At 41.0% G+C, this 14787-nt stretch overlaps 1 protein-coding gene across 1 annotated transcript; it reads right to left on the bottom strand.

Moving 5' to 3' along the window:
- Nucleotides 1-8248: 8248 nt before the first annotated feature.
- Nucleotides 8249-10753, bottom strand: LOC112563176. The gene is made up of 2 exons (XM_025236948.1): nucleotides 10710-10753; nucleotides 8249-10284 (listed from the first exon to the last, which is right to left on the bottom strand). Exon 2 carries the CDS (start codon nucleotides 10272-10274, stop codon nucleotides 9102-9104), a length of 1173 nt encoding a protein of 390 aa, XP_025092733.1. The 5' UTR covers nucleotides 10275-10284; nucleotides 10710-10753; the 3' UTR covers nucleotides 8249-9101.
- Nucleotides 10754-14787: the final 4034 nt, after the last annotated feature.

Genomic DNA, 14787 nt, shown 5'->3' with positions numbered 1-14787 from the left:
AAGGGGGGGTGAGGTCGATCTAAGGTGACATGTGTCAGATCATATAGTTGATAACACAGCATGAGTGGTTTTATTCATCACAGCATGTGATGTTACTGTCTGTGGTTTAGAAGGGTGGAGCCGGGTAGCGGCTCTTAACTCAGCCATGCATGTCGAGTGTCAGTCATTTTTCTGTCTGCGTTTTTCTTAGTGCAAGCACGAACGTCTATCGACGAAAAGTCCAAGTGATGTTCAAACCAACGATGACATTTCGAGAAAGCAACGTGAGCAGACAAATGGTTGTTCCAGAGCCCCTAAGGTGCAGGTAGTTGCAGCTTCAGGCGAGTACGTAGGGTCACGGAAGACGTGCAGCAAGGTGTGTTCGGGTATTACTGACCTGGCACGTGCGGAAGCATCCGGGTATTGCAGGGCATGCAATGAGTGCCTAGGGAAGGGTCGTGGTTCTCCGTCTCAGAAGGAGCGGGGTGGCGGCATATGGGTATACGCGCATGTGTGTGTGTCTCTTGATTTTTGCTATGCTTTAACCAGGCTGTGTTCTGGCAATAGGGGGTGTTCATTCTGTGCCCCATCCTCGTTCGCATCTTTGGCGCGGAAAAAGTCTTTCGGGTGTTGTGGTCGCGGCCGTTGGTTCCAGCCCATGGAAGACAATGTGGCGAACCTCAGAGCGTAGAGTCCCACCGGGCATATTCCTCAGACCCTGAGTGAAGACAGTTGTCTTTGAAGGTGGTGAGAGACCGGGAAGACAAGGTGCCGTGTGTTTACACAGCAGCCAAGAACGACTACAAGCTAGGGGAGGACTGGAAGGCTGGTACTGTGAGCATCCAGTGGAGACCACGTGACATAGTGGGAAGCTGCTGGGCTGGTGCATGGAACTGGATTCATTACCTGGTTGGTCTGTGTTAAGATGTGAGTGAGCTAACGGTGCTTTTTCGGGTAACTGCCGGACACTTCACTTGGAACACTCATTGACATTGACATTGTTCTTGTCCTTGTTGTCGTCGTTGCTGTTCTTCTAGGTCTCCATCTTTTTCTTCCGATTCTTCTTCGCACCTTTACGCCCCCGTGTGTGCTGAGTCACGGCTTTTCTACATTTCGTCCACCCTTTCGTTTCTTCTATCCGTCGCCTTCGTCCTCCTCCCTTTCATCGCATAGCGTGTGGAGCGCGCAAGCTTGCGTGTGTGATCAACGAGGCATGTCGGACTGTGGACCAGTAGAGGGTCTGTGTGTGCGCCGATGGACCAGGTAATGGTGGTCAGATGGAGAGCGTCGTGCAAGGCCACAGAAACTGAAGGTGTGTGTGTGTGTTTATACATTTGTTTTAGTATTTTATTTAGCTGAGATTAAAGTTGTAATTTATACCGTTCATTTTGTCTTGTTGTGGTTTACGTTCATCAAAGGTTCGATTGGTAGGTCGTGTCCAGCCTCTGGGTGAGGGATTGGGTGTGTGTTCGTGCCGGCTGTGTCAGCGGTTGTGAGCGTGCATCCGGCAACGCTGGGGTCACGCTGGGGTCACGCTGGGGGCGATCCGCGACGCTGCATAATACAGGGGAGATTATGAACTCGGTGATGAATTGATAAATTGATCTTAAAGAAGGCTTAGGGAAGGATTTCAACGGATCTGATGCAGTTAAGAGTACACATACGTGACAAACAAGTTTAAGAGTAAACAAATCTGGTCGGCCACCTCGACGCTAATCTTTGAACTTGTTCTTTTCCAAAAATGGCGCCAATGTACTTTCACACTTCAAATTGCAATTGGGAAAGACAAAAGATGGGAAAAATGAGGAAGAAATAAGATAAGACTTTGTACACATTAACGATTCGTTTTTCTCTTTGTGCCTCCTACTGCCCGACCTATCCGACCGAATCATGCCAGCGACTTGACTTAACTGCTTGCTATCACCCCCTCTGCGACTGAATTTGTTTCTTGTAATTTTCATAGGCATCACCTTGGATCAAACATATTAAGCAACATTAAATCTCGGTATCTTCCCTTATGAACGTTGTTCTGTTTAGTATTTCATCTTGGTTCACGTCCTTGATTTTTTCATCTATGAATTATAACAAAGCATCTAACCTCAAATAGTCTTATCAATGTGTTAATTAAATGTTTTATTGAATTCTTTTAGGATTCTGGCAAACATCATAATGCGTATTCTCATAGGCAGTAGGTGTGGCTCCTTTTGCTTTAGTTTTGATGTCTATCATGAGATAACAGTCCTGTGGGCTCTTATCTTTTTACACTAACCTTTGATTGTGTCCCAGCAAGGGAGTACCCGTAGACATGCGGCACTACAGACGATCAAATGTGACCCTGTCCTTTATGAGTCAGCAGTCACACAGTGTCAAAAGTACCAAGCAAATGACCAACAAATAAACTAATATTCGCTTGCCAGACATTTTTTTTTCTATTTTGCATCTTCTCACCTCAGATTCCTTCGATGGACGAGCAGAGACAAGAAAGGCAGCGCATAGCAGACGACAGTTCACGTCATTTGTCTAAGAGTATTCTCAGCCGGCTTGCGAGAGATAGAACCCTTTCTCGCACTTTGCTCAACTTTCTGGCTCGAAGCCGACGGCGCTTGACGTCATTCCTCTTTTACGTCACGCGTCGTCTGTTCACAGAACATATTCTGTGATATTTTATGACGTAGAGGCACTAAAAATATTGTAATTGTCAAGAAAACAGGAAGTGACGAAAGGATAGTATTTCTAAAAATAGCGTCTTCTGCATGAGCTGAATTAGAAAAGGAAAGATGCCATTCTTGGAAAAAGAATCAACGGATCAAGACACAATGAAGATGAGAGTTGTGTCCCTTTAACAGGCTGAAGGGATCGGCTCCACTCGCTTCGGCAGTGACGTGGAGCTGCATTGAATAAACTGAAAAGATGATCATCCTTTTGCAGTTTCAGATGATAACATTTCCTATTATTATTATTATTATTATTATTATTATTATTATTATTATTATTATTATTATTATTATTATTATTATTATTATTATTATTACAACAACAACAACAACGTGCTGTTGATGAACGATCTTTTGGACACTCAGATGGAGTTGTTTGTATTTATTTAGGAGATCCTAAAAATAACGGCTACAAACGCTAGTGAATTAACTTTGTTCAGAGATGTGTATTATACAGATCACCGCTTTGTACAAACGTTCCGTGCGAACTTCGTCCCCACACTGCACTCAAGAATTTGCTCAAAACATTTCAAAATGGATTGTTGTCTAGTCACTTATACAGAGCAAGCAAGTCTTCTAACAGCAGTACCAACTATACAAAAGCAAGAGCTGTTAAAACCAACTACGACTGCTGGTAAAGAGCTTAATCAAAGATCAAACATCAGATATGCAGCATCGACACTTTCTACACCTTCTGGTCTACAAGTAACATCCGGTGGCAGTCACAATTGAGTTTGTATCTCATTAACACACGGGACTCAGTTTCTCCGAGTTAACAATTTTTAATATTCTATTGAGCAGAATGCAGTCGTCTAAAAGTAAAATAAAAATACAGCAAAAAAGAATGTACCTGTTCTTGATTAAAAGTTAAACATGTTCAGTTTAGTTCCTAGCTTTTATGACTTTATTAGCCCTCTTCCAATAGATGTGTGACATTCTACATGTATGTTATGTAATATCATTTCAATGCAAGCCATATAAACATGTTACTTTACCAAAAAATTCAAACGATAGATGCCCGTAGATAGGTGTCACAGATGAAGGAGTGTCCGGTGGGCTTCTTAAAATTAAATCCATATTTAAAAGGATGCAAGTAAAGGTCGTCGGGGTGGAAAAACTTCTCAGGGTTGTTCCTGTCATCGTTCCACAGGCTATGCATCTTGACAAGCAGCACGTCACTTGGGTGCTCCAGACCACTCACAAAGAAAGGCATGGCCACCTCCACGTTAGCATTGTACTTCAGGAAGAGCTCCACCATGTAGAGGAAGTTGGCTGTCAGTCTCTTGGGAACGTACATGAAGTCCGTTGCCATGTGGAAGATCAAGGTACTAGAGTTGATGTAGGCGTAGTAACTGCGAAGGAAGCTGTCGGAGAATGGGTCGTGTTGCTGCTTGGCCCTGAAGATCAACTCATTCAGCATGCCCAACATGGCGGGACGACCGCCATCTGTGTTCCACCAGTACCAGCCAGTTTTAAGCGAGGTGTTGATCCTGCCGAAGTTGTCTCCAAACAACAGCTTCTCCCGCGGCAGGGACCGCAGGACCTTGATGTTGATGAGCGTGTCATCGCCGATGAGAGCGTATCCGGCCACTTTGTCGCACATCTTCATGGCCAGCTCCACGCAGCGGTACTTCTGAGTCCAGGAGTGGTGCGGGATGTCCACGAAGTAGATAGAACTTATGACACTTACGTTCTCCATGAGCTGCTTTAAAGTCTCCGGCTGGGCGCCGCAGTACAGGATATCCGCAAAGTGTCTGCGGTAAAGAAGCTCCAGGTAGGGGATCACGTGGTACATTTCGGGAGTGTTAAAATCAACAATCAACAAGATTTCTGGAAAGGTGACCTCGATTTCCGGTAAGTCAGGGAACTTGGGGCACATGATTCTAAGAAGTCTATTGACCATTTCCGTCCTGTTGGTTAGTTTGGAGGAGTTGTGTTGTTTTACGAGCAGTCCCGGAATGCCCTTCGGTACTTCCTTATTCCAGGGATGAGTTGCAACCGGGAGGCAGGTTGGAGCGTCATCGCGGAAGGACAGAAGCGATGCAGTGGAGGCTAACAGGACAGGTGTGACATCGTAGTGTCTCCAGAGCATGTACAGCACTATCAGCACAGACATGCAGCACACGCTTATGAAACCGAGGACATGAGGTCTGGTAGCCATGGCAGCTACGGTATTTCATTAATTAATAATATTGTTCACAGCGGCAACTGTCTTGGAACAAAGGTGTGCGAATGATGCCAACTTAATGGTCTGAGTTCATATGAATGAGGTTAACAGATCTTTTTCCTGGTTCAACAGCTCCCCCCGCTCAGGATCAATATCAGCAACGTAATGTTCAGTCACCCTCCAGGGTTGCTGGCTGTGATTTTAAATCGGTTACTTCTTTGTTTAATATCCCTTCACAAAAAAAGCTGGTAAGACGGTTCATGACCTCCACACTCATCCAACGATCTTTTTCCGCTTCTGTTGTCAGGGAACTGTGACACATGAAGCCAAAATACTTGAAAAATAAATTCACATAACTTATTTAAAGTAATGCCATTTTTCTGTCTAGTTCAGGTTAATACTTTTCAATATGCTTTTTCCTTCCCTCGGCTGATATTGCCGAATCATGAAAGAAAACTTGTTTGTTGATTTATTTTTATAAAATATTCCTATGCATTGATTGTTTAGGGCTTTTTATGTGTGTTTTTTTATTTTTTATAATGCTGACGATTTTGCTGTGTTTCCCGGGGCAGAGACTGCAGCAGCTGCTTAGCTTCTCACTTTACTTACTCACTGACTGACTGAACAAGTATTCCTTACTCAATCAATGAACACTATTCTGCACCTCATACATTTCCTTTATCAAACAATACATTTACAAACTTAATGCCACTGAAAATTTTTCTTTGAAAGGATGTTTGCTTCCACTATTTGTTGTTTGCCCTCCCCTGGCCTTTAGAAATCAACAGACGCCTGTAGTTTCTGTGGTACCCCTACATTCACATCTAGCTGGAATTCATATTTTATGATTTAATCCGACCACACCTCAACAGCTACTTTAACACGTTAATCGTACTCAAAAGAAAATACAAAAGTTACTTCTGGTGCTTTTCTCCTTTTATTAGTTGAAGAATAAATTTTCTCAAAACTATACCCAGTCCCTTTAAAACCACGAGTTGCAAAAATTAAAATTATTAATCACACAGAATTATTATGTTCTTTTTAGAGAATTATTATCACCCTACAGTTCTGATCCTGAGCCCTCAACCAGTCACGATTCACCATTAAGATCTCAACAATTTCATCGTCAATGAAAAGTGACAATTAGCAATTGATTATTTTGTTCACGTTGGGATTATATGTCTGTGATACATTCTTCTCACAACTAATTAAATATTATCACTATTTTATGCAAAAGATACTCTCATTTTTGGTGTCGATTATAGCGACGACAACAACAATGATTAGAATAGCAGTGAAATATGAATCTTCTAGCTTAGATAAAACCTGTTACATAGAAAATAAGTCGTCAACCAGCTTCTGAGTAAAATCCCATTGTAGTTAAAACTTCAGAAAACATAAAAAGTGATGTTACACAGCGTACAAAATCATGTTCATCCACATTGTTATTTAGAATGTTATCAAGTTCATAAAATTAAAAAAATCATGATTTCGCTTGATACTCTTATGGTTGTCTCTGTGTTTTCCAATTAATGTAAGTGTATTTTTACCTTATGTGCATGTCGGTGCCCAAGCCCAATCGTCATTTGTTGACATGGGAAAAATAAAAGATGCGACTGTATGTTGTAACAGCCTTACCTGTACGAACCAGTTTCTTGGAAGGTGTGAAAGAAATGTTCATCAGACGGTAAAATAACTTCTCAAGTTTTTAGAGAGACATCGGTGACCCTCGTCGCAAGGACAAATTTGCCGAAGGTGAAGCTGGTGTCACATCCATGTTGAGACTTTATCGCTCGCTGATTGGCCAGCTCTTCTTCTTGTCGTCCATTAACACGAACACCTAAGGCGGCTTGATTCATAAAAAATCATTTCAACAACCAAACGGGCGTCACATGATCATCAAAAACTGAATTGGATCAATCCGCATGACTTACTGTTTTTATCAGCGTTATCCCCAGGCATCAAGGTAACATGACCCAAAAGTATTTTTCCAACTGAACACGTCACGTCTTACCGATCGGTAAGGGGAAGAGAGAACAGGTAGAAGTGTCCAGGTGTGTTCTGAACGAGGAAAGCCTGTGAAATCCATGAAATCCATGACGACAAGAGAGAGAAGCATTAGAGGAAATACGAGGTGGAGGTGACAATGAGAAAGGTGAATACAAAATTCCGCTCCTGCCCCTCCACAACAGGCTTTAATTCAATGCACCTTTTCCTTTAGAAAAAAATAACTGGTGCAATTTTCTTTTCACGTTCTACTCCATGAGACAGCAGCGCCGCACAGACTGATAAGTTCTCCTTCTCTGGCTGCTGACCTCAGAAGGACGTACCCAGACGATGACATGGGTAGCGACCCTGATCTTGTTCTAACAACCTCAAGCTGAAGCTGAAAGACCCAAATGTTGAAGAAGTCTTCAAGCCATTCTCTTCTGTTCTGAAGTAGGATGAGTGTGACATTTATTGTTATTATTGTACCCGAGTAGAGTTATACCCATTTTTTCCAATATATAAAAACTAAGTTATTGTTACGATGTTTGGTGACGAAAATCATCAATGCTTACCACGTGGAATTGTGAAGTCGTTCTTCGCCGTCTGCTGCCTGAAAATATTGTGTTTGTTGTTTGTAACCTTCACAATCCTCAGGTTCAAACGTGTGAGGCTTCATACTTTCAAGCAAGAAAAAAAACAGTGTTACACATTTGCTACTAACGGAAATTAAATAAGGATCGTCTGCTAAGCCAAATAAACTTCTTTCCATTAAAGCTTACCATCGCATGCTACTCTGATGATCAAAATTGTCAGGAAGTATTCTTCAATACTGGCGGTGACAGAACATGTGCATAGGAAGGAGACAGAATTTCTTGTCGGTATAATAAAATTATCATAATAAAACATCCACAAGTTGTAATCTGTTGTCACATGTTTGAACTCCTGCCTTTCTGACCCCTTTGGACATTATTTTTCAAGGTGATCAATCGAACCCTCGGAAGCACTTTCCTTGCATTGCCACAAAAAGAACCTCTGTTGCGACAGACATTCACTTACATACCTGAGACCTGAACAAGCTTCAGGAGAATACGTCTTTGTATCTGGTCGGGACTTCCGGTGTCCCCGCAGGAGTGCGAATGCGCACAGAAAATAAATAGTCTGGTAAACAATTCGGCTGGAGGTCCTACAGTGTAGTGGGTGAGTGAGTGGGAGAGGCTTTGAGTGGGTGAGTGAGTGTGATAACTTATTAACTCGTCTGTTTGTTAAGTGCGGTGTGTTTTATTCGTGTCACTATTGTCAAAATATTTCCTAAAACCTTCACCTGAATTTTATAAAGTAATTAGATTTGCGATGTACATTGTAATTGTTAATTGAACTTCAGTCAGACCATACAGGTGAAGAGAAAACAATGGTGATTAAGTGGGTACTTTAAATTTTTATTCTAATTTATCATTCGGTTGATAAAGGATTCACTACACGACAGAACATATGCACAACATAGTTGCTTACCACGTGGTATTGTGAAGTCGTTCTTTGTCGTTTCTTACCTAAAGATTTTGTCTTTGGTGATTCTAACCTGAGTATTGTGAAACTCAGACTCAAACACGTGAGTTTTAATACTTTCAATGTCGGAAGACAACCTTTTAAACTCGTCTTCGCTACTAGAGCAAAATAAATAAAGATCATCTGACAAGCCTGATGTAACCCTTCACCTTTAGGTCATTACACGCCTACAGTGACAGGGTGGACACCACCCACTGTGACGTCACACGTTATTCGCGGGTAGGGGCGAGATTTTGCAAGACTTGCTGACTATGGGTGCAAATCGCCAACCTTGAAATTAGATAATAGATAAACTGTTGTGTTAAAGTCGCTGAAACTTACAGAATATATTTCTGCTATATTACCAGAATCTACTTAAATTCGGAACAGTCGGAGGAGGTCTTTAAAGCCCGTAGGTGTTAGACTGTGAAGGGAAATAATTATTGGAACGGAGGCAGAAAGATTAGAAGTACACGCAGATTGGCAGCCATCGAGATCATTCTTGATTGCTTCCATCTGGCCCGTCAAGTCCCCCAATTTTCTGCACAGGTTTAAACTCCTTTTTTTCTGCTGTATGGTGTAAGCGCGGCTCATCACAGATACCCTTTGTCAAATGCAAAGATAAAGATAAAAGGGAGATAAGAGTCTTAGACGTTGAGTACTAGTTGTTTCACAGATGTTAACCAAGAAATGGTCATGCATGCCGATAATTACTTACTTCGTAAATACTTCTGACAGATAAAGTCCTTCCCTTGAGGTGTGCTCTTAAAATTGGCATAGTACTTAAAAGGGTGCAGGTACACGAGGTCCTTATCAAAACGTTTCTGTGAATTATCTCTGTCGTTGCCCCATAGACTGAGCATTCTAACAAAGTACACGTCCCCTGGGTGTTCCAGACCACACACAAAAAACGGAATCGCCACTTCCACGTTGGCCTTGTATTTCAGAAACAATGACGTCATGTAGAGGAAAATGGACGACAGCCGTTTGGGGACGTACAGGAAGTCGGTCGGCATAAAGTGAAAGATGGTGCTGTGGTTGACAAAGGAATAATAATTTCGAAGGAATTCTTGTGCAAGATGATCATTGTCACGGTTCGCTTTAAAGGCGAGCTCGTTAAGCACACCTAGCAAGGCACTCCTCCCGCCTTCCGCACCCCACCACGGCCACGAATACTTGAACTGAGTGGTGTTCATGTGTTCTCCGGTTCTGACAAACTCATCACCCACCATCACTTTATTTTTCGGAGTTCTTTCAAAGTTCGTCATGTTGATGAGAGTGTCGTCGCCGATCAGCAGGTAGCCGATGTAGCTGTCACACATTTTCATGGCATGCTGAATACACTCGTACTTTGTTTGCCAGTTGTCCTTCAGAGCATACAAATAGTAGATAGGGAACCAGAGTTTCTTAGCCACAATCTGTTTCTTGAGAGTTTCAGGTTCCAGACCGCAATAGAGAATATTAGGAAAATATCTCCTGTACAGAAGTTCAAGGTAGGGAATGGCATTGTAGTGTGCAGGTTCTGTAAATTCGACAATGAGCAGTACGTCTGGGAAAGTGAATTGTACGTTAGGCAGGGTCTGGTGACCGTGACACATGTTGTTGTAGATCCTGTTGACGATGTCTGTGGTGCTCCCTCTCAACACGTGAGAGTCTTTTGAAGGGTTTATCAGCAGCCCTGGCCGCCCGTATTTTACATTGTATTTCCAAGAGTGCTTACCCAATGTCAGACACTGATTAGTGCCGCGTAGTTCATCCTGGACATCGAGTGGATCGGGCTGAACTAGGATGACAGCGTCACGTGACTGGCTGACATACAGCATCGTCAGCAGGGTTGCGGTGCACAGAGTTAGAAAGATTCTTGTTAGCAGGCTGAGCGCCATCAGAGTGGATCTGAAAGACGAAGCAATCCATAGACTTACACAATAGAAACAGATCAGAGACCAACCATGGTAAATGAATCAACACTGTAAATACAGAAAATCCGTAGCAGTTCAATCAGTCTTTCTAAGAAGGCAAAATAAATAAACATTGCTACTTGTCGCGTGCAACAACAAATCCAATCTCTCTCCAGTGCAGAACAAACGACAAGCACACGCGAGAACGCTACAAATACACGTTTAATAAAAACAAACAAACAAATGAAATAAAAGGAGCAAGGTAGGAAACACAAAACAAAACAATGGGTCTGGGACAGAAGGGGACACATACATATACCAAGCGCCACTCCCTCACTTCTCCTTTTGGACCCTACAATATCCCCACAGACAGATGTTACTCCGATGTACTCAGAACAGATTCCTTTTCCAGCTACTCACCCTGATGGCCGCTCTCTACTTTCCTTTCCTTCTCCCACCGTGCCAATGACGTCAAAAACAACAAAAACAAAATTGCGTCAGATTACAGTGACGCAGCAACCCCCTCCTCCCCTCTACAACCCAGGCTCGCGCTGAGCCAGCATGTGACACTGCTCACCTGTTAACACTGATGTCGGCAATGCATGAGTAAAGTTAATTCTGTGAAAAGAACTGTGAAAATGTCAAGATATTTCTGAAATAAACCCTGCTATGCTGGGCAGTAAAAAAGTAAATAAATAAATAAACTCGTTTTGGACAGAATAGACAAGATCCGACCACAGTTATGCTTTCTATTAACATTTAAAATCACTTACATGTAAAACAAGCTTGAACGCATTTTTTATTTGCTTACATTTATAGGTAGTTGATATATGTTCACATGTAGATGGTCTACAGATGAGGCGAGCAACATTATTCTGAATCCTTTAAAGTCTGTCAAGAAGATACCAGCTAAAAGAGAATTACAATAGTCCATCCTCGACAGCACAAAGGCGCAGATGAGAGTTTTAGTGTCATTGGTGGTGAGATAATGACAATAGTTACTGATCCTGCGAAGTTGAAGGTAAGCACCTCTGTAGACATGAGAAATATGCTGATGAACCTCAATGGAGTAGATTGTTTACAACTTTTAGAAGTACCGATTCCGTACCGTGGCCTTTTCTATAAGTCAACTGGAATGAATGGCAGAAATGTGTCTGCTTCTAGAAAACCGATTACTGGTGATCCTAAGGGGTGTGTTCTTTCTCCTATTTTGTTTTACTTCAGGAACTTCAGGATCTGTCCATCAAAGCATTGTCTAAAAATAGACTCCAGTCTTAGAAAAATCTCAAGCACAGTAGGTTTCAATTTTGTAAGGTCCCCTCTGTGCAGAATTTGAGTCAATGATCTATCAGAAGGTTCAGAACCTGTGTCATGTTCAGGTATTAGTTCTTTTATGCATAATAAAATGTCTTTTTTCTCAGTATGAGAATTGTAAGTCCTGAAGAAGTGATGGTCCTGAAAAAGTACCAATATACAATGTGATCTCATTTGACATAAATTCAGAACAGTTTACTGCAACCGCATTAGTAATATATGAAGAGTGCATTTAAAAGACAAAAATAAAGTTGAACTAAGCATAACTGAATTCACATCATATATCATTTTCTAGATAAAAATGCACTATGGCGATACATAAGAAAAATATTGCTCCCGCACACATTTAGTATTTGCTTCAAACTGCTGATATTTTCTAAATATATATATGTTAATACTGTACTCAAAAGAGTGTAACACTTTACAGCCTGTACTTACCATCTATATTACGGATTATCTCCTTTACGCTATCAGATATGAAGTCATCTGACCGCAAAGCATTGCAGGACTCTTGCAAGGTCTCCAAGCAGACCTTACGAAACAAATTATATTTACTCAAAATTTGTCTCCAAGTGTAAGTCAAAAAAAAAACAAAAAAAAAAAAAAAACAAAGCATCGCCTAATAGATAAGGGAAGACAATAGCCACTTTTCTAACTCCAAACTCTGTTTTTACAATACGAAGACAGATGCAGACTTTGTCCTTCGATTTATATTATACTAATTGTTGCCAAGCAAAGTCAGTTAGGACTTGCTTATATGATCTAATGTATAGCATCTTAGCATCACAGAAATTAAAAGAGAATATTTTATTTCTGATTGTTAAATCCTATTCTATGGTTCGGGCACACCACAAGTGCAAGAAGTTTATGGAAAATTTTAAACTGTCAAGACATACTTCAACCAAAAAACTAAAGGGACTTAAAAAGGTTTGAAGGCAACTAGTTCAAATGTGTAACTGGGGTGTAATTTTCAGAATATTGGTCAATGATCTCTACACTATTTTTAAATGAGGTCACTTTAATAGTTTTTTGCAAAGACATCAACTGATTACTGATTTATGTTATTGACTGCCCATGTTTTTTATGTGCTACTTCCTTTTCATACTACTTTGCTTGGATTGGAAAATGGCATTTGCAAGCATATTTGGTATAATGGGAATTAAAGGTATGAAGATGGTAATTTTATTGTCCCCCTAAGCACCTGGCTTGCCAATCTAACATTCACGATAGAAGTAGGTGTCAGATATACATGATCATAAGTTTAGTTCTGTACAGCTGACTAGATGTATCTCTGTTAAAGATATCAATGACACTTGCCTAAAGCAGATGTTGACCATTTAACCAAAGATAGCGCGTCTGCCGACCTGATCCAGAATTATATAAATTGCTTTCTCACTGTTTTGAGTAAGTGAGGAACGTCAGAAAAAAATATATATCTCACTGGCAGACAGATTATTGTTTTATAACAAATATCTGCACCACTGCCATGCATTTCATAGAGCCTTTTATTTGGTGAGGCCTTATCACTTGTGGATCATACCACTTTAAACCCTGCTTCCTCAACAAGACCAAAGGCTGCGAGAAAAGTGTAAACAAAGCATCTGCAGTAACTGATTGTGTGCCAAAGAAACCAATGCTTCTGCTGATATTGTAGTTAAGCCTACAATGTAAAAAACTAATGCATGGTGGCAGGGGTTGATGCCTGTTCATCCTGACTACCAACAAACCCAACAAGTTCCCAGAAAGTTTATCAAAAACTAAGTCACATGTAACTGTCATTTCGTCATGCCACAAGACGACAAAGCGTTGATGATGTAATACACTCTCTGCTTTTTTCTTCAAATCATCCAGCGAGTTCTTTTGTAGTGGATGGGTGGTGAGTAAGTGAATAGGTGAGTGAGTGGGAGGGCTTTCAGTGGTGGGTGGGAGTGGTGAGTGTGATAGCTTATTAACTCGACAAGTGGACATATTGTTGGACATAATGATGATTTGTTTGAGGAAGGTGATGATAAATATTCTGGATGTTTACTGATGTTGTGCGGCACATTGATTAGACAGACGGAAGATGGGAGGATTCATTTCCATAGCATCATCCTGTATTGGTTGCGCCAGACGATCAAGTGATCCCGTTGTCATTGTCAACATTGTTTAATTTTGAGCTTTTTAATACGGTCCTGGATTTGTGCGCCTTTAAGGTAAGCATATAACTTTTAAGGCGGTATTGATCAATTCAAGAAAACTACTAAATATTCTCATATTAATTGAAAAAGCACAGGCCATCTCATGAAACTTGTAAAATAAGTGACTGCCGAGCAGTTTTTTTTGTGTCATTCGTCTGTTAGTTAAGTGGGGTGTGTTTATACGTGTCACTATTGTCGAAATATTTCCTAAAATCCTCACCTGAATTTTATAAAAATGATTAGATTTGCGATGAACATTGTAATTTTCACTTTGAACTTCAGTCAGACCTACAGGTGAAGAGAAAACAATGGTGAATAAGTTCGTACTTTAAATTTTTATTCTAATTTATCATTCGGTTGATACATGGATTCGCTACACGACAGAACATATGCACAACATAATTGCTTACCACATGGTATTTGTGAAGTCGTTCTTTGTCGTTTTCTTACCTAAAGATTGTGTCTTTGGTGATTCTAACCTGAGTATTGTGAAACTCAGACTCAAACACGTGAGTTTTAATACTTTCAATGTCGGAAGACAACCTGTTAAACTCGTCTTCGCTACTAGAGCAAAATAAATAAAGATCATCTGACAAGCCTGATGTAACCCGTCACCTTTAGGTCATTACACGCCTACATGACAGGGTGGACACCACCGGCTTGACGTCACACGTTAATCGCGGGTAGGGGCGAGATTTTGCTATGGGTGCAAATCGCCAACCTTGAAATTAGATAGTAGATAAACTGTTGTGTTAAAGTCGCTGAAACTTACAGAATATATTTCTACTATATTACCAGAATCTACTTAAATTCGGACCAGTCGAGGGCAGGTCTTTAAAGCCAGTAGGTGTTAGACTGTGAAGGGAAATAATTACTGGAACGTAGGCAGAAAGATTAGAAGTACACGCAGATTGGCAGCCATCGAGATCATTCTTGATTGCTTCCATCTGGCCCGTCAAGTCACCCAATTTTCTGCACAGGTTTAAACTCCTTTTTTTCTGCTG

The sequence above is a fragment of the Pomacea canaliculata genome, linkage group LG4, assembly GCF_003073045.1.
Source record: "Pomacea canaliculata isolate SZHN2017 linkage group LG4, ASM307304v1, whole genome shotgun sequence".
NCBI lineage: Eukaryota > Metazoa > Mollusca > Gastropoda > Architaenioglossa > Ampullariidae > Pomacea > Pomacea canaliculata.
This window is presented reverse-complemented; position numbering and strand designations above follow the sequence as displayed.

Excerpts from the sequence above, each read along its gene's own strand:
- LOC112563176 (XM_025236948.1), bottom strand. The coding sequence starts at position 10,274 with ATGGCGCTCAGCCTGCTAACAAGAATCTTTCTAACTCTGTGCACCGCA.